This window comes from Populus alba, chromosome 1 (assembly GCF_005239225.2).
Source record: "Populus alba chromosome 1, ASM523922v2, whole genome shotgun sequence".
Classification (NCBI taxonomy): Eukaryota; Viridiplantae; Streptophyta; class Magnoliopsida; order Malpighiales; family Salicaceae; genus Populus; species Populus alba.
In genome coordinates this window covers 48,236,310-48,256,533 of record NC_133284.1, presented here as the reverse complement: position 1 = coordinate 48,256,533, position 20,224 = coordinate 48,236,310, and the positions used below count along the sequence as shown (strand labels likewise).

Genomic DNA, 20,224 nt, shown 5'->3' with positions numbered 1-20,224 from the left:
TGATGGAAGGACCGCCATAGGCACTCATGGAAATATTTTGCTTGGCTCATAATTGAATTTTAAGGTATGCATTCTTCACTTTCAAAAATGTTGTATGCATCCTTACGAGTTTTTATTAAAATTCTATTTTCATTATACATAAAAAATGAAAAATGATTTTTTTTTTATAAGAATAAAGATTGCAGGTGTAGAAGTTAGAAACCCTTTGTTAAAAATCTTGTAGACTGTACTATACTGAGAAAAGAAAAGAAAGAAAAGAAACGAAAGAAAGAAAAGAAACAGTTCCTTTGCATTGTCGTCAATATTGACAAAAAAGAAGAAGAAAAAAGAAGCATTTGGAAGTGGTTTAACAAGAATCCTTCTAACTTCGTTTGTAATTTCTAATTCTTCAGTATCATTGGGCTATAAGAGATTTGTTAAGGCATTAGCATCATAATGGGACTTAACACTACTAGAAAATTCAACCATGTTGACAGAATATGCTGTCAGTATTTGGGGAAAATTATGTTGGAATTAGAAATTACTTACTGAATATTGTTGTTGAAAACTTGCTCATTGAGGTTTTTATTCAGCTGATCATTTTTAATACCTATAGAATTGTTGATGAAATATTTTATTTGCATCGGAAAGAATATTCCACTGACATATCCATTGGCGTTTTCAATTTTTTTGTCGTTTCGTTTGTTATGATCCTCAACTCAATAATTGCTCACATTAATTCTACAGCCACAATAACAACAAAAAAATTCTCAAAAAATTAAAAAACCAATAAAAATTCTTTGGACATCCAATATAATCCTATTATTGTTCCTACAACAATTCTCCAATTAAACTTCATATTATGCTCAACCAAAAATGTTTTGTCATTATAAAGCTTAGCATATGGAATATGATTATAATGGTTAACAAAAGTAATAATTTAACAATAACTCACAAGTTATTAAAGAAACTCGTTCCAATTAAACAAAGTGTCTTATTTACAATAATGACCATATTTGCTTAACCTGATAGATAGAGCATCCTCAACAAAACTCCACATGAGAAAATTTCTTTGCTTCTATAAACAATAAATCTCTCTAATTCATTTTCTTCACCTTACTAATCATATGATCTCATCACCACTAGCTTATACACTTTTTGTCTTCATCTTATACTCGATGGTAATGGTAGTACTTGAGTATAAACTATAATCTTTCCTTTTCTTTTGTTGGTTCTTAAATTTATGAGTAATTAAATGAAGCAACTGACATAATCCAAGCAAATAACATGGATCAAGATTTTAGAGTAATATCTTATCTTGAAAGATGTAAAAACTAAACTAGACATGTATGATTTCTCTAATTACAACTAGGATATACATTAAAAAAAAACAGAATATAAAGATTTAAAATACCTTGTACTCTCTCTTATTGTACACAACTTTACAAAATAGAAAGCTTCCTTTTCTTTCATTTTGCTATCCTTTTGCTTCAAATTGAAACATATTATCAAACAATGAACACAATTTTAAAATTTAAATATACTATTAAACACAAATTCAATTATTTATTAAATTTGAATCACAATTAAGCTACACAATTAACCAATTACTAATAACTTAATAACCCATTATTTCTTTAATTTCAAATTAACTCAATTCCCCCAATTTAGAAAAATATAATTCATAATCCAATAACTATCATATACTTCATAAGTTGAAACACACTTCAACCCTAATTGATATCAATTCCACACAAATTCAATTTTTCCTAAATTTTCAACTAAACCATAAAATTAACACAAAATAGTTAGTACCCATTAAATCACCCATCATTTTTTTCAATTCTAACGCATCTAAATTACAAAATCATACTCAATTTCATCAAGTGAAAAATTAAATCAATTTCCCTCAAATCCCAAACAAATCTTAAAATACAAACCATATATTAATACTATAAAACTATCATTATAAAATAAGTAAAACACTTAAATATATAAGTAAATCACAAATACTACAAACAAATTTCAATAAATCAACTTAAAACATAAATGAGTGGGTTTGCTGACTTGATAGAGTAAAACTTGACAAAAAATAGAACTAAAAGAGGGAAACTTAGGCTTTTGAAAAGATGTTGTGTTGGCGCTAATAGGTTGTATGTGGTGGTTGAATTTGTAGAAAGGGGGCTATCAGAATTTTCAAGAGAGAGATAGGACTGCTATAATTTGAATTGAAAGAAAAAGATGAAATGAAGAAAAGAGATAACTGTCGAGTTTTAATTCCTTTTAAAATCTCCGATGAAAATTTTCCATAAATAAATTGTGACATAATATTTTGTGTCGGTGTTTTCATTAATTTTTTCTAATTTTATAGTAGTGGAACCAAATAGTCTTATCTAGTTTAGGAGATAGTGGATTGTAACTCATTCTAATTTATTGGACTCCATCACTAAATAACTCTTTTATTTCCTCAACACCATTCTTAAACCTTTTGCAATATGATCTTAAATTTTCATGGTTACCTTTTTAACTAACTCTGTATAATAAATTCTTGAAGTTTCTCTTCAATTAAAATATGATAATTTAAATTGAAATGAAAAAAAATACTAAATAAATTTACTAATTTCTTAAACTTTAGCCTTAATTTAATGTGTCATAACTTCAACTAGACTCCTAGTTAAGGAAATAAAACAAACTGTGAAGGATCCACTTTTATGTTTGTGCATGTTGATTTTTGGTCCAAGAAAAAAGAGAGGTTAAAAGATAAATACCCGAGGTTTAGAGAGAAGGAGTTAAATAGGTCATCAATTCTTAAGATAAAAAGGAATGATTGTTGTATGGAACATATCTGACTAGTCAACTACAACCTAAGCTATAGAATATAAAAAACAATGGAGCAAAAACTAAGCAAAACAAGAGGTAAAGGAAACTGAAAAAAAAAAAAAAAAACAAAGGAGAAGAAGGGAAGATACTTGTGTCGAAAGTAGAGTAAGCGTGCCAATATGGCTTAAGTTCAAATTACACTTAACTAAGGGGTTTTTTTTTTATAAAAATTTTGATGCTTTGCATGCTTAATTTTAACTCTTCAACTTTTAACTATATAAATTATAATAAATTTTTATAATCTTTTAACATGAAATATTTCAAATAATAGTTTTTAAAATTAATTTTTTATTTATTTATAATTTATTTTAAACAAGTTAATTTTTCATATTATAGTATTTTTATTAAAGAATAATTTTCAACAAAGCATTAATTTACCCTACTTTTAAATTAAACTCAATTATACCCGTTAAACATTTTTTTTTTAAAATTTTTTTTCCAACAATAGTTACCGGTGGAGGAACCCTAAAGCAACTTGTTTGAGTCAGTGGTGCTGGTCAGAAGCCTTTCACATATCTCTAACTGATGTTTCTAAGATGAGATAATACATGAATCTCAGGTACTTCCTATATATCTTTGAAATCTCTAGCTGCTAGCCTTGAACCATGAACTTTAAAGTCATTGCAATGAACATAATTATAGATCTTTGGCGTTATCCTGATGATTTAATAGCACCATCAATTCCTGTCTTGTCAATACAGCCCTACATGAAAACCCTACTGATCTTTCGGTGATTGCTTCATGAATAATATATTTTATTTTATTTTTGATAAAAATCGATTATATTGCATTATGGAAACAAGAAAGCCATCAAAGGAGTGGCAAATTACACAAAAGTTAGGACAAAGAAAGCCTAAAAACAACAAAGATTAAAACCTAACTTGCATCAGAACTAAGCAACTAGTCATCTGATCTGTTCAGGCTATCTTTTGCTAATGAATCAGCAACGACATTGCCTTCCCTTGTAATGTGAGCGAACCTGAGTTAAGAAAATGGAGTTCATTGGATGGGTCTGGACACTGCTAAGCCATGAAGAACGCGGGGACAGTTTAATGAAATAGCGCAAATTAGGTTCAGTCACGTAATCCGATCCACCTGAGTCGCCGGAGAGGAGGCACTTAATTCCAAAGCTTTCCTTCCTTGATACCAATTGGGTAAGAGAAAACATACTTGAAGAGCTCGTTGGAATCTCTGAAAACACCTCCAATAACTGCCCGACCAGGCTTCCCCGAAGAGGAGCCATCAACATTCAATTTTAGAGAACCTGTCCAAGGCTTCAACCAGCTGCCAGCAGGCCTAACACATAAAGGATTAAACCAATTTTTTTATTTTTTTTTATCGCATCCGAACATCGCATTAAATCCATATATACCAGTATACATAAAGCTATCCAATCAGCATTGGTGACTTGTTCCAGACGATGATGCTTAATCTAAGTAGTGTAAATGGAAATTAAATATCTAAGAAAAATCAAAAAATATATTGTTAATTCTCATGTTCATGTGACAATGAAATGCATACATTTAGCAATGATGTTTCCAGATGCAATGAACACAGAGCGGCAACTCCTCAAGAGGTTGAAAGATTTTCATTGCCTATTTCTACTGTCCCTCTTATGATGCTGCAATAGAGAGCAGAATCAAGCCAGGTAGGTATAGAAACTTCATTTCAGAGAGTATAGGCAGCAAATTAATCCAGAAGGATGTTCGAGCTACTGGAGACAAAATTGGGCTGTCCAAGTTTCTCTTGTGAAAAATGTATATACAACCATGTAACATGTTTCCATGCTGGATATTAAGTCCAGGATTAAAACATTTCAAGTACAGGTATCTTGAAGACAGGTTAATATTGGTGGTCTCCTTAGGTTAAAAAGGGAACATGTTGCTGTTCATCCACATGTTTTTGTATTAATCCCGGTGGCAACGTCGCTAGAAGGTGCACCTACTTCTGTTCGTGTATGGTTTTGTTTTTTATATACACACACGAGTACAATATCGCTCTCACTTGGTCCCAATAAATGGCTTGATTTTTTATGTAATTCAGATAGAGCCTCAGCAGACGTCCCATTTAACAAAAATTAAAAGGGATGGTGCTTTTAGTATAGTATAACGCTTTGTAATGCCAGGTATAGAGAGTTGTGGATTGCAACAACGCTATGCTTTTTTTTCTTTTTTTTTTCCCCTAAACTTTTTCTTTTTAATTTCATCTTTATAATACCAAATTGATGATCAATTTAAGTAATTTTATTAAAAAAAACAAGATTTATATACAGAAAACTAGGGTGAAAAGGGAGCAAAGAAAATGAGTGATGGTTGATAGTTTCAAAATTGATATGATCCTATTACTTTTTAAATGATAAATTTTCTACCCTCTATATTTTAAAAAGTTAACTTTGGTTTAAAATTTTATTTATTTTATTTTTTATTTTCTAGTCAAGAGAGGAGAGAGAATCATTGGATTTCATTTGAAAAGAGAAAAAATCTTAATTGTAGTAGTCAATCTAGTGTTAAAGAATTCCATTTGATGATGAGAATTGTACTGAAAGTATTTTTTAGCATTCTCATCGTTTAATATGATATATCAAGCCTTTATTTTTTTTTTATTCGAGTTGATTATAGATTTTTGAATAGATTTTAGGGTTATTTGAGACCATTAATAAGTTTATTAAGATTTTTAGAATTTTCTCTAGATATTTTGAGTAAAAATATATTGAAAAATAAATTTTTGAGTATAAATATCCCTACTATAATTTTTCAACGACCCTCCATCATTGAATTCTAGAGCAATAAATAACGCATTGTCAATGTTTTTTTTAAAAGATAAATAACATATTATACACTCTTTAAAGTATAAAAACAAAAAGACCGCGTGCGTGGGCTAGACCTCTTTTTAATAGGCTAGACATGCAAGCTCAAACATGTGCCTGACATATTTTTTTGTTGTTTTTGTTTTTTGTGTTTTTAGTTAACACTTGTTCCATTCAAATAGATTGGCTTAATTCAAAATAATTTGATTTTTTTTTATTGAATACCAATTTCTTTTCTTATGAAATCTTAGCTTTTTTTATGTATTAGTGAATGCTTTTTTATATAACCTTTTATGATTATTGTTTTTAGATTTTATTCGATTATTATTTTTTTTATTGTTGTTTGATTAGATGTTATTTAATGTTTTTTCATGAAATTTTATAGTATTTTTTTATCACATTAACGGGGTTTTTTTTTTCAGCCCTCTTTAATGTTTTTTTTACTCACGAATTTGTTTTTAACTCACAATAATTTTTTTTTCTTATATATATATATATATTGTCAATGGCTATACCTTTTTATTTGCCAGAAAACCAGTCCAATATACTAGTTAACCTCTAAATAAGTTCATGTCTGATTTGGAGTAGAACTATAAAAACTAACACTATTTGTCAAAAAGGATTCGAGGGAACGATTGATGGATGAGGGGGGAAAACTTGTATTTTTTTTGTTAAAGAAATAATCTTCTCTTGTATAATTTCAACGACTTAGATCGACTCTTATCCTTCCATCTTTTTATTCTTCAATCTTTTTTCCTAAATGGATGACAAATCAATATCCACAACATCACTTCACATCCTTTTTTACTTTACTCAATTTATTCTTCCCCTTATCCAATATCTCTCCTAATAAAAATAACTTGAAAGGAAAATGTAGAAGCACATCAGGCGAAGATAGAAAGTGATTCGTAACCAATTGTTTGAGAATTATATGTGCCGATAGTACTTAACTATACCTGTAGGGACACCATGACCCATGAAACTGTAGGAGTTTGGAACTTAGGAAGTGTTTATGTTTTGTGGTATGTTAGAATTTCAAATACATAATGAAAACCAAATGCGTGCATACAGCCATGACCAGAACTATACGATTGGATTTGAATGGGATCAATTAAACCAGGTGTGCAAGAATCAGAGGGAGACTACTCTACGTAACTCATGACATCATTTTCCGATGTGGTATCAAATCAAAAGCTTGTTTAGGATAGGAGGAGGTACACGTTTAGGTGATGGCCTAGAGACAGTGGTGACCCTTGAAGTTGGTTCATATTTTTGTCCTCCATAGCCACGAGCTGCTAGCCTGCTAGCCATGCCGGCGGCAGACAACCCCACTTGAATGTCAGGTGGGCAAACATGTGTGTGGTACTCCGACGTCTCTACCTCCTACCAATCGAGGATTAGGCTTGACAAAGATAAAGCACCTACTCTAGTCGTTGCTGCGGCCAAAAGAGCAACAGAAAACAATCGTACGAAATTGAAATCTATCGTCACTTAAAATTAACGAACATCATGAACTCAATGCCATAATTTGACATATGCCCTCCTAAATACATCAACAATTAATTTCTTGACACCTATCCTGGAACCATCTGTAGTCTTCCAGAGTCCCAGGAGACATGAATAGACTTTCAATGCATACTTGTAGCGATGACAGAGGTTTGTTGTTGTTGATGATGATGATTATCGCAGACCTCCTGTTCTTCCTCAATTTCCTTTCTCTTCTTATACTCTAACCATCTTACATGTAATAGAAATTCATTTTTTTTTTTGTAAATAAAAGGTTATGTAAAGACTATAATGCTAACATTATCGTGTTAAAAGTTATTCGATTTTAAATAAAAAAATTTATTTGCATCATACGTCTTGTGTGTCTTCCTATTATATAGATTTTATTTAAAGAAATACCTCTAGAAAAAAAAAGTGTTTTATAAGTTGTGTTATATATAATAGTAATTTTGATAGAAGAAGGCATTTTAATTTTGTAATGATAAAATATAAATATTACTATATGAGTTCTGATGTTTTATCAAGTTTTATTTTCTTTCGATTCTTTGAGAGTTTTTAATTATAAACATTACATAATATAAGAGAAATCAAAATAAAAATATTAAAAATGATTTTAGGTTATGATTTACCATATTTTAACTTTTATATTTTATTATATGATGATAAAATCAAACTAACTTCACTTTTAAATAAAAAGGACAAGATATATATATATATATATATATATATATATATATATATATTTTTTTTTTTTTCAATTGAAACAATCGTCATTTAAGTGAGTTGCAAGAAAAGTTGAAGATCTCCTTTTCTTTTTCCTTTTTTTTTTTTTTATAAAGAAAATGACATTAAAAACTTCTTATAACAACATGATATGAGGGATATTGTTTTAAAATTATATAAATCTTTTCAAAGATTATTTTAAAAATTATTATAAGAAATATACATGATTTTTATATTTTTAACATTAAATATTTAATTTAATAATACATATACGAAGGCAATGGCAAGACACTAGCCATATTAAGTGTAAAGATAACCAAACTCTAGAAATTAAGATCCATCTAGCTTGTACCAAAGGATTGACACTGGTTGACCGAAACACTCTTGTTAACTTATAAGTTCATTAGCTCGAGAAAATTCATTAGGAAAACACATAGTGTGTGCATGTGTGTCAATATATATAATAATTAAGTGTATTAATCAAAAAATAATTATTTAGAAAATGACACCGGAAAAGTTAAAAGTTAAATGATTGTTTTTTTTTTTTTAAAAAAATTATCTTATAAATAAAATAAAAAGAAATATAATGAAGCAGATAGAAAAGAACAATCAAATTAATGATGTGTATTTATTTACATATGAATATCATCTGTATTATAAATAAAATTATTATTAGAGTAACTAAAATTAGATTCATTACAATTCTGAGGGGTGTAGTTCAACTGATCAAGTTCTATATTTGCTTCCTATAAATAACCAGTTCGAATCTCACAAATCTCAGGGTTACTGGAGAGTTACATGATTGTTAACTTTAAAGCCCGTGAGATTAGTCGAGGTACACTCAAATTAGCCCGGATATCCATATTAATAAATAAATAAATAATTAAATTCATTAGATTTTATTTACCTTTTTCTTTCTTTAAATGATGCCATTTTCCTTCTTTACCCGGTTAATTAATCTTACCAAATGCTAAAAAATGGTAACAATATTGATATACGATTTATAAAGACAAAGATAAATTATTATTATAGAAGTAATGTTTAATACTGTACAAAAGCATGTGTGAAATTGTTTATAGTTTATCGAGGTGTTTATCTCTCTGTTTCTGTATATATATGTGGTCATTGTTTTCTTTAAAATTTGTAATAATGGATTCGATGAGAACAAAACTTTAGATACATGAATACCTCCCCAGTAGGCTAGGTGTCTAGAGCTAATTTGAACCTATTCTTATTTATCAATCAATTTTCAACAACAAAATTCTTGCATTTCACACAAAGACAAATCAATCAATTAATATGCAATAGTAAAATTATTGCATTTAAAAAAAAGAGATACTGTTAATGATGACATGTTAAAATAGGCTTGTATGTAGCGAACTTCAATATTAATAAGTCTCACATAAAACAAAAAAATACAAAGTGAGATGGGTCTTTTATGTAATTTAACCAATTATTAAAATAAAATAAAAATTCAAGAAGTATCATGACGTATTATTTTTACAAACAAACTTACTCACAGATTTACATGTGTCAATTAAATATGTTAATTAAATCCATATTTAATATTTAATTTATGATTTGATGAATGGCTCTTCTTTTTCCCTCTCCCATTTATTCTTCTTCCTTTATTTTCTTTGAAACAAATAGCACACCCTCATTCAATTTTATCACAAATCAATCTCCCATCACAAATCCAGCCACCCCTAACACTAAGTTTGTCAATATTCGTGTTCTGATTCAAATTTTGTTGATGATTTCTCACTTCAAGTAAACATAACCACCTAGTTTTTTTTTTTTTTTAACTCAATTTTAAAATGTTATTTTTTTCTTGCATGTTTTTGTAGTATATGTATTTTGTTAATTTAGGTGTTTATTTGCTTTATAGCTTTTTCCCATAGAAATTTGTTATATGAATATATGATTTGTACATGTTGGGGTTTGTTTGATATTTTGTAGAATTGTATTTGTTTGTAAATTGATGAAATTCAATTTGAATTTGTGACTTAGGTGTTTTGTGATTAAATAAATAATGACTTATTTAATGCGTCTATTTTATATTTTTTCAATTTTATTGTTGAGTTGAAATTTTCAATAAATATATAGAAATTTGAATTTATACAGATAATTAATAATGAATTAGTTACACAATTAAAATAGGTTGAATAAGTTTGAGTTAAATCGATGTTCTATTATTTTGTTAGTTTACGTAATTAATTAATACACGTTGTCATCAATATTCTATATAGGTTTGACATAAGCAATGGATGATTATTTATGGATGTATCGAGATTCACCTGAAGGGTTGTATGAGATGGATTATTATAATGAGATTCAGATTTTTATTAGTTATGCATTATTTAATCCGAGAAATATTAGCGGAGATAGTATTAGATGTCTATGTAAGAAGTGTAAAAATAAAATTTTCTTGATTTAGACTAATTAATTAATACACGTTGTCATGAATATTCTATATAGGTTTGACATAAGTAATGGATGATCATTTGTGAATGTGTCGAGATTCACCTGAAGGGTTGTATAAGATGGATTATTATAATGGGATTCAGAGTTTTATTAGTTACGCATTATTTAATCTGAGAAATATTAGTGGAGACAGTATTAGATGTCTATGTAAGAGGTATAAAAATAAAAAAAATTTCTTGATTTAGATGTTGTAACGATGCATCTTCTATATATATATATATATATATATATAAATAAAAGGTTCATAAAGAGATATTTGTGTTGGTTTGCTTACAAAGAACGACATGTCCCTCATGAGACTATGACAGAAATGATGGTTGAGTTAACTTTTAGTTCTAGTAATGTGCATGAAGTTGTAATGACAATAGGAATATGATTATCGATGCGTTGAGAATAAATCGGGGTTATGCCGATCAACATCCAGTAGTAAATGAAGAACCTAATACAGACACAACCATGTTTTTTTTTTTTTAATCTTTTGAAAGATTCCGACGAATTATTATGGGATAGGTGCACAAATCACAGTAAATTATCAGTTATTTCACATGTATTCACCACTAAGTCAGATAATGAGTTAAGTGAGGCTAGTTATTACAGAATTGTTGAATGGACGAAAAACATTTTACTTTAAAGGAAAAACATTTTATTATGGTAAATCCTCAGTTTTCAGTGGAATCAAGGAGCATGCATCTTAGGTTATGTAGAAACTGTTTCAATTCATTCAAGCCAATTTGGAGGTGCTATTGATTTTTTTTTAAAAAAATATGAATGGTTTACAATACCTTAATCCATTAAATTGTGTAGGTGCTTAGGAAAAAGTCAATAGCAAGTCGTACAAACATGATTGTTTCTAGTTCTTTTAGCAGCAATTCTACCGATTTTGAGTCGTTAGGTGCCAAACAAGAGCAGGCACATAAGACACAAGTATTCACTCATGACGCCAACTTGTCTAGTGCAATACCGCCATGTCAAGAGGCATCACTTTACAATAGGATCCATTTACCCTGAAGTACTAATCTCCGTGGAAGAAAGATCTTTCAATGCAAGTTTGTTTTTCATTCACATCGACATGTTAATAATTTTTGAAAAATTAATTTCAATTAACAAATATAATTTTAGGTTTATAAACATTGAGGCTGCAAGAACCATAACATCGATGATGAAATCCTCGACGAAAATTTCATTATTTCAATGGAGTTATGTTTCTAAATATCTTGAATGGAAACCTATGATTGATACATGGTTCAAAAAGTTTAAGGTTAGTATTAACTTAAATATTTTTTATCATTTTAATTTATTTAGTTTATTAACTTATTAATGAAAATTTTCTTGTACAAATCTTAACTAAAAGGAAAAATTTAAATGAGACAGAGATGACAACGCTATTGCAATGAGGGTTTGAGAGAATCATGCTGCCACTAGATAATATTGAAATCAAGATAAAAAAAATTTAATCCTTTTATTCAATTTTATTATTCATTTACTAACAAATAATTCATTTATACCATATAGGTTGTGTGAATTTTTATACGAGGTGGAAAAGAAAACCAAAAATATATATGAAAGAAAGAGAGGTTCCAGGCTGGAAGGAGGTGGTGGCTTAGAAGGATTTTAGACCTCCGTATGTCTAAGAGGCTATATTGGTGGAATATATTCAGCACATAACGTCTTATTGTTTCGTGCGAGGATCATAGTACTCTGATGCGGAGAAGCAAAACTAGCATGTTCTCAGTTTTGTTACTACGCACATCGATGACTCCATTCCATTTGTTTCACATACAAAATGGATGATAAGATTCTCTTTTAATTGCTTTTTTTTTATTTGTTGTTTTTTATAAATATATTAAATAACAACAATTTTCTCGCAGGATATAGTTCTTGAATGCAAACCAAGTCTAATGGATTTTTTTTTAGAAATGCATGTGTGGATTGATAACCACCAAAAAGAGGTGTAGTAGTTCATTGATAGTCTAACTCAACACTTTGTGGTATGTTGGTTTTCAATAATTTTTTTCTTAAGCTATTATTTTTTTTTTCTTTTCAAGATACATATAATAGCCGGTTGAATGAGAGATACAAGGATGATCCTTTAACCCATCTAGATATCAATCCGGATTTGTGATTGAAGGCAGGATTGTTCGATGGGCCTGATAGAAATCGGATATACAAACTCTCTAACACTACGATCGAAAACTTGCAAATGACCCATAGTGCTTCGAAAATTGGATGCTTACAATCAATTCCAAGTACTGAAACTCCAGAGTTTGAGGCGATTTTAGACCAACGAGTTAAAAATCGGATGACTCATCTTGTTGCTGATTATGAATGACTTAGTGTTGAGACGACCAAACTCCATTGATTGGTATCAGAGATGAGATCACAAATGAGTGGTGTTGTGCTCCCTCATATTTTCTCCATGGTCCAGGCGAAGACCCTCCCTATTCTTGATTAATTGTATTTAAACTTATAAATGTTTAAATTTCTAACAAATATTTGAATTTTCTATTAATTTATTTTTTATATTATTTTCTGTATATGTTTAATAGATTTTTAAATTATTATTGATGGTGTTACCGATGAAGATAGTTTCGTTGATATATTTTAGAGAGTTAAAAAAAATTATTGCAAATGTCACTGTTACTGTTTACTCACCGACAGAATAACATATGATATATTTGACAATTACATTTCAAATTCACTATTAGACATATCGAAGGATAAAAAAAAAAAATCACTGATGGAATGACATTATTTTCTTGTTGGTGATATGTTATATTCAGTGATGGAAGTACTAATAGAATGAAGGGGGTAAAGTTTTCTTTGGCACACTTTGTCCATCAGTATATCCATTTGTTAAATTATTACTAACAAACTCCCCAACAGACCACAAATCACCGACAAGAGTTTTTCCGATGAATTATTTTTATCGGTGATCACGTCAGCAAGTTTCTTGTCGATGGACTGTGAATATAAATATCGACAAAAAATTTCATCGGTAAATCTAAAAATCCTGGTAGTGCAAGAAAGAAAATTGATAATTAAAAAAAATATCAGCAAGGGAAAAAATGGATTATGACAAGATTTGAAAATAATGTGATAAACTTAAAACAATATATATATATATATATATATATATATATATATATATATATATATATAATAAATGAAACATTCTACATTTTATAAATTTAATCACAATCATAAAAAAATCTAAAAGGCACACAATTGTGGGTGCCAACAAATAACTATTAGTACACAAAATCTCTCACATTATTTTAACTATCTGTTCATTTCTATGACATTGTATAAAATAATATATATTGAAAATAGTCTTCCACATTACTGCCAAAAAAAAGAAGAAGAAGAAGAAGAAGAAGAAGAAGAAGAAGAAGAAGAAGAAGAAGAAGAAGAAAAGAAATCCATAACAAATTATAACAACAGTCACGAAATGAAGAGCTATAGCAAATTAAATCAAGGGAGATACACATAGGGGAAAAAAGATAGTATTTCATTGCTAAAATTCTCAAAAAGTTTTTCCAGCAACAACTAGATGGCTAGTACTTAATGTGAAAGTACAATGAAATAATCTAATTATATTTAAGTATTTACCATGTTATAAAATAAAAATCATAATAAAAACTAAATAAGTAAACGACTTGCACAAGTGAGGCCCTACAACTAGTTAATAGTGTGCATCACTTGATATGTTAAGTAAATTTGGTCTCTCCTTTAACTTTTTTTTAGTTCAAACTTCGAGAAAATACTTCCAAAATTTTATTTTTTAAAATATATCAAGATGTTAAATTTCTGTTTTTTATCTTTAAAATTTAAAAGTCATCATGATATCGGGTATGAAAATTAAAAAAGCTAAATATTATAAAAAATCAACTTAAAAACAAAATTTAAATTGCAGTAAAATTTAAATTACAGCAAACTTATTATGACAAAAACAAACTATGCTAACCAGGCCATATGATGACTGAAAACTAAATAATCTAATGATCGATGGTGCATCCTTAAGAATATTTTTCAAATATGAGAATTAGTCTCAATTGATATATAAGTTGTTTTGAAAATATCTTTGTTCATAAAAAAGAAAAGAAGAAAAGAAGACAACTTATAAATATTCTCTAAACAAAAGACAAAGTGTATATGAAAATAGAAAGAGAAGGTTGTGCGTTTGATAATGAGAGGTAAAAAAAAAAAAACCTTCGTTCTCTAAAAATCTTTCTCTAAGGCATGTATTTATATGTTAAAAAAAGGGTTAACGCAAATGGAAAAACTTCTTGTATGATAGTGTACTACGTGCATAGTTTTAGGTAGATGGAGGGGTACAAGTTGAAACTCTATAAGATATATTTCTTTTTTTTTGTTTGTTTGTTTTTTGAACATGTCAATACTTGATTTAAAGTATATTTGTTTAAAAGGTATTTCATGGGATGCATTTCATAAACAAAAAAGGTTTTAGTGATTCAACCAATTAATTTTGACTAAGTTTTTTTTTAATTATTTTAATTAAATACCTTGAGTATTCTTTCTTTGATATCAACTCAGTAAATCAATTAATCAAGTTAACAATAGATTTTTAATTTAAATTAAAATATTTAATATAAATTCAATAATAATCGATTTTGATGAGGTCTCTTATAATTTTGAGATAAGAGTGGAATAAATTTTTAGAATTGAATGACAAAATAAATTGTATTAATTTCTTCTTTTAGATGGATTTTCTTCCCTTATAAATAGACACAGATAAATGATCATACTCTCTTGTACATATATAGGTATCTAGGGGTATAGAAAAGTGAATATGATCCATGATCCATATGTATAATTCTCATCAATAAGTAATAAGGAAAGAGAGGTGAAGAACATTCAAAGAGATATGATTGAACAGATTCTCTCATAATATTTTTTGTTATATTTATTAAAATTAAACTATAAAATTCAAAATAAATGGAAATAATTTTTTTAATTAACACATGAGAAAAACACAAAGATATAAACACTTAAATTTTTTTCTTTTATCTAATTTACATGGTTGAATTCAAAATAAATACCGAGACTTGAATCCAGATTGGATTGTGGTATATATTCACAAATATATATATTGTTGGATGAAAAGAATTTTCTACAATTCACCTTCCATATCCGAAACAGTACTTTCCTTTCTTTTCGAAATGATTTATATTTCTTCCCAAAAAACAGATGTATTATTTCCTAAAACATCTTAATTGATCGGTCTAAATATCAAAGGGCATCGATTCTAGACTATGAATAGGTCTGGTTACACAACAGGGTACAGCCAATGTGTGTAAACACCGCAGGTTGCCATAAGCGGTTGCATGCCATTACCAAGTTTGTACTATACTGCACTCCCAAGATTTCTTGCTCTATATATACTGATGGATTACACATCTTATATCTTCAATTTTGACAAGGATCACATTCTTTCCTTTGCCTCATCCGCCCCATCTCTCCCTTCATAAAAATGGATCCTCCATTTCTAGAGAAATACAAATCCCTCTTCAACGATTATACCACAGTATCAAAAGACAAGGATGATAGCCTAATGAATGCTAGTGATGAGTGTGAGCTGCCTCTCATAGATCTTCAGCGTTTGACACTTGAACACTCGGAGAGAGAGCAATGTGTAAAAGAGATAAAGCAGGCTGCGAGTGAATGGGGATTCCTTCAAGTTGTCAATCATGGGATTCCACAGGAGATGTTGAAGAGCCTTCAATACGAGCAAAGGAAGGCTTTCCAACATCCGTTCAGAGAAAAGGCTGAAGACAACATTCTGAATTTGTCTGCAAATAGTTACAGATGGGGAAACCCTAGAGCCACTTGTTTGAGGCAGCTCGCATGGTCAGAAGCCTTCCACGTACCTCTCACTGATATTTCAAGAATCGGTGATGCATACAAGAGTCTCAGGTAACTGTCAAATTTCCTATTGTAGCTAAATGATATACGGAGGCTAATTAAAAACTAATTATGAACATTCTGTGAAATAAACAATGATCAAATGCTTCTGGGATAGGACATTAGAACACTTTTCTTTTTATATCAAATTCTCAACTATGAATCCCATATGCAATTTAAAGAAGTTCAGTTTATGAAATGAATCTCATGTGTCTACAAGTTAATGTTGTAGCTAGAGATTTGTAAAGTACATGCATATTGCTTTATGAGATTAAAGAAACAAATATATAGAGCTCTTATTAATCATTGCTTCTGCACCCCTGAGCTCTGTCATGAACCTCCTGTTTTGTTCCAAGATTACACCTCTTCGGTTAGTCTGTTTTGTTGTTTGCTCTTTTTTCACACTCGCTGCCATGGCAGCTTTACTCATGTTTCTCTCTTTCCTACAATTTGGTCTCCAAAATTGGTGTTTTTTTTTCTATTGGACTTATCAAAATACATGCGTCTCTGTGTGTGTGTGGAAGAGAACAATAAACCATACAGTTAATTAAGGATGCCTGACCTAATTAAAATCAATTAATTCTTCAATCTTGAGGTTTTTTGAATGCACTCACAAATTCAAGGTTCATCCAATAGTTTGCTAATTACCTCAGCTAGTGTGATTAAGTGAAAATGAACTATCCAATTGCCTACTATAATGATCATGTGCATCAAGTACTTATATAGTTCTGAAAGAACTGGTTTAACATAAGAAAATCAGGGGTCCCGGCAGCTTGGTGTCAATCCTTACAAGGCCTTCGATGGTTACAAAAAGAGATTGTCCACAAGGGTCTCATATGTTGGAGCTAGATTGTACACAATTAAGACAAATAGAGACATAAATAACCATAGATTTCCTTTCCAAAGCTAATCTAGGTCATATCAAGCTCTTATGTTTTTATCCATGCATAGTCGATGTTTCCTTACCACCTAACTGCCAAACATTTGCTTGCCCCATTTGTTCAATCATTTCTTGTATGCTCCTGCTGTTTTCTATTGTGGACAAGCTGTGCTTTTTACTTGGCCTGGGTTATTTTCCTTCCTCAATTTTGATTTGTTGCTGTGTTAATTTTTCAGCTTAAATGCAGCTTCTATATATGTTTGTCTTCTTTTCTCTGTATCCCTTTATGTTTTCATGGTGTTTTATTTATTTGATCTATCCTTGTATTTATTATTCTTTCAATTAAGTCTAGTTGTTTTGGACCCATCAAGTCATTCAGGATAACTCTCAAATAATTTAATATATAATATGCTCCAAAACTAAAATTTATCATTCTAGTTAAAAAAAAAAATGCCAACTACAATAGACTTAACAACCTTAATTATATCCTTAGAAATTTATTTTTAAAAAATATTTTTTTATAGTATATAACAGAAAAAAAGAACCTAGAGTTTTTCCCAACTCTAAAATTACAGTTCTAAATTATAAAAAAATAACTCTGGCTTGATAAATCATGAACATCAATAACTCTTAATTTCTTAATCTTATGAAAAATAACACACAACATTATTTAAGTAGGAGTTAAAACTATTGTAGTTAATAAAATCTAAACTAAATAAAACTTTGAATTTTAACTAAAAAAGGAATTTGAAAATAATAAAGAAAATAAATTTTTTTTAATTTTTAGATCTAATTTGGATATGAAAATAAATTGACCTATTATAGAACTATTCTACAAGAATGTGCAAGCTCTATCTAATTATCAAATGAAAAATTATGTTAATTTTTGCTAGCAAACTCATATGATCGAATCTGTTAGAGGTTCCTCATTAGTTATTACGAGTCCCATTTAAATATTGGAAAATAATATTTTGTAAATAAAGCACTCGAGATATAGAATTTTTACCTCTCTTCTCTGGCTAGACTGCGGTTTTTGAGACAGAAATCACCATTACACATTCTTGTTGCAAACACAGCCCAATAATTTATGACCAAAAGGTGTTCCAATTTCCATTTCTCCATTTCAAGGCAAACTTAAGTGTATTGATATGGAGGGGAGAGCCTCCTAGTGTATATCGTCCTTTAACTTGATTATGCACATATGTAACTGGTTATACATATGTATTATGAACTCGGATCTAATCTTTTTAACACCACTCCATCTTTCCAGTGCAAGCATTGGAGCTTTCACAACAACAGCTAACGCATTAGCTAAAGGCGTGGCAGAAATTCTGGCTGAGAATCTGGGAGTTTCATCCACCTTCTTTGAAGAGAATTGTCCAGAAGAAACTAGTTATCTTCGAATGAATAGATATCCTCCATGTCCATTCTCTTCTGAGGTCTTTGGCTTGATGCCTCATACCGATAGTAGTTTCCTCACAGTAATAAATCAAGATCAGATTGGAGGATTGCAACTATTGAAAAATGGAAGATGGATTAACGTTAAACCGAATCCAGAAGCTCTAGTGATTAATATTGGTGACTTATTCCAGGTATGTTCTGTATAAACTTGCACTTACGAGCTAGCTGTTTATAAGCTTCTGACTATAAATAAGCTTGAGATTAATTTGAAGGCGAAATCAATAATTTCCAAGTGAAATAAAAGATAAAAATCAAGGGTGCATGATCTTGCTGACTATAATTTTAAAATTTAAACCTAGTAAATCAAAAAGAAGGGAGCAGACTTGCACATAATCACACTACTATCCTATATATCAAGAAAATATACTATAGTTAGCCTTAGGTATTAAAGTAATTAATTTTTCCTTTATACCCCACTCGTATTCCCTTTCAATTCATGTTTGTGTTTATTAAAATTCAGGCATTGAGCAATGATGTTTACAAAAGCATCAAGCATCGGGTGCTTGCCCCCCAACAAGTTGAAAGGTTTTCTTTGGCATTTTTCTATTGCCCCACTTATGAGACTGTGATAGAGAGTAGCATCAAGCCATCAAAGTATAAGGAGTTCACATTCAGAGAGTTTATGATGCAGATTCAAAGTGATCTTAAAGCTACTGGTGATAAAGTTGGGGTCTCAAGGTTTCTTCTGTGAACATGTGGCCCTGTGTGTGCTGGAAAATTTCAAGATAGAATAACTAGTTAAATAAAAGTTCCCTCTTCGTACTGTTTCGATTATTTGAACTGCAACTTAATTGGTAATTTCAGTTTCTAAATTGTATCGATATAATGTTTTTGCTTTCTTTTGTTTAAAATTATAGAACATGTCAACATGGCGCAGCAAGTCTTCTTTCTTTTTTTACTTGAAGGAGGAAGTGGGGTTTTCCTAAGCTTTGGACTAGCTAGCCCTTTGCTCTTTGAGTTAGCCATGCTAAAACATGTCAGACTTTGGTAAAAAAAACATGGGATTCTTAACCTTGTAAGCTCTCTTAAATATTTCCAAAACACCAATCAAGCTCAAGCTTGGGGTAACAAGATACTTAAATGACTAATGATTTGAGAATAATGAGATTTTATCTATGATATTTGGCACGTTGGTGGCATTAATTATAAAACAAATCTATTTGTAAAATCTGAACGCACCAAATACTTGGGTTGAGTTCATTCCATTAAATTAATTTTGAAACAAATTGATTTTATTGTTTAAACATTAGAGATTAGTAATTTCCAAGGTTAAGAAATGAGGGAAAGTGATTTATTTTTAATTTTTTTAAGTAGAGGCAATTTACCAAGCACCTTCAAAGAAAAGCAAGGCAACCAGAGATTTATAAAAGGATACAAACCTGCAATTTATCATGCATCAAACCTCTTACTATGATTTTGTATAAACTAATCCCGCAAATGATTTTCCAGGAAATGAATACTTTGGAAGACACCAACAGACAACTGCGTTTATCCCCATAGTCAAGTACAGTTCCTTATCTTGAAGACAGCTTCAAAAGTGAGACGTCATTCAATTAAAGATGACTACTACTTGTGAATTTTGT

At 29.7% G+C, this 20,224-nt stretch overlaps 1 protein-coding gene across 1 annotated transcript; it reads left to right on the top strand.

Annotated features, from left to right (window-relative positions):
* Positions 1–15,645: 15,645 nt before the first annotated feature.
* On the top strand, positions 15,646–19,510 carry LOC118063021 (gibberellin 2-beta-dioxygenase 8). Its single transcript, XM_073408943.1, has 3 exons — positions 15,646–16,312; positions 18,451–18,772; positions 19,102–19,510. Exons 1-3 carry the CDS (start codon positions 15,870–15,872, stop codon positions 19,330–19,332), a joined length of 996 nt encoding a protein of 331 aa, XP_073265044.1. The 5' UTR covers positions 15,646–15,869; the 3' UTR covers positions 19,333–19,510.
* The last annotated feature ends 714 nt before the right edge of the window (positions 19,511–20,224 follow it).

What these genes read in the sequence shown, in the direction of transcription:
- LOC118063021 (XM_073408943.1), top strand. Translation starts at nt 15,870, where the DNA reads ATGGATCCTCCATTTCTAGAGAAATACAAATCCCTCTTCAACGATTAT. An exon ending in GATGCATACAAGAGTCTCAG is followed by an intron (nt 16,313 to 18,450) that starts GTAACTGTCAAA and finishes CCATCTTTCCAG; the next exon opens with TGCAAGCATTGGAGCTTTCA. An exon ending in ATATTGGTGACTTATTCCAG is followed by an intron (nt 18,773 to 19,101) that starts GTATGTTCTGTA and finishes ATTAAAATTCAG; the next exon opens with GCATTGAGCAATGATGTTTA.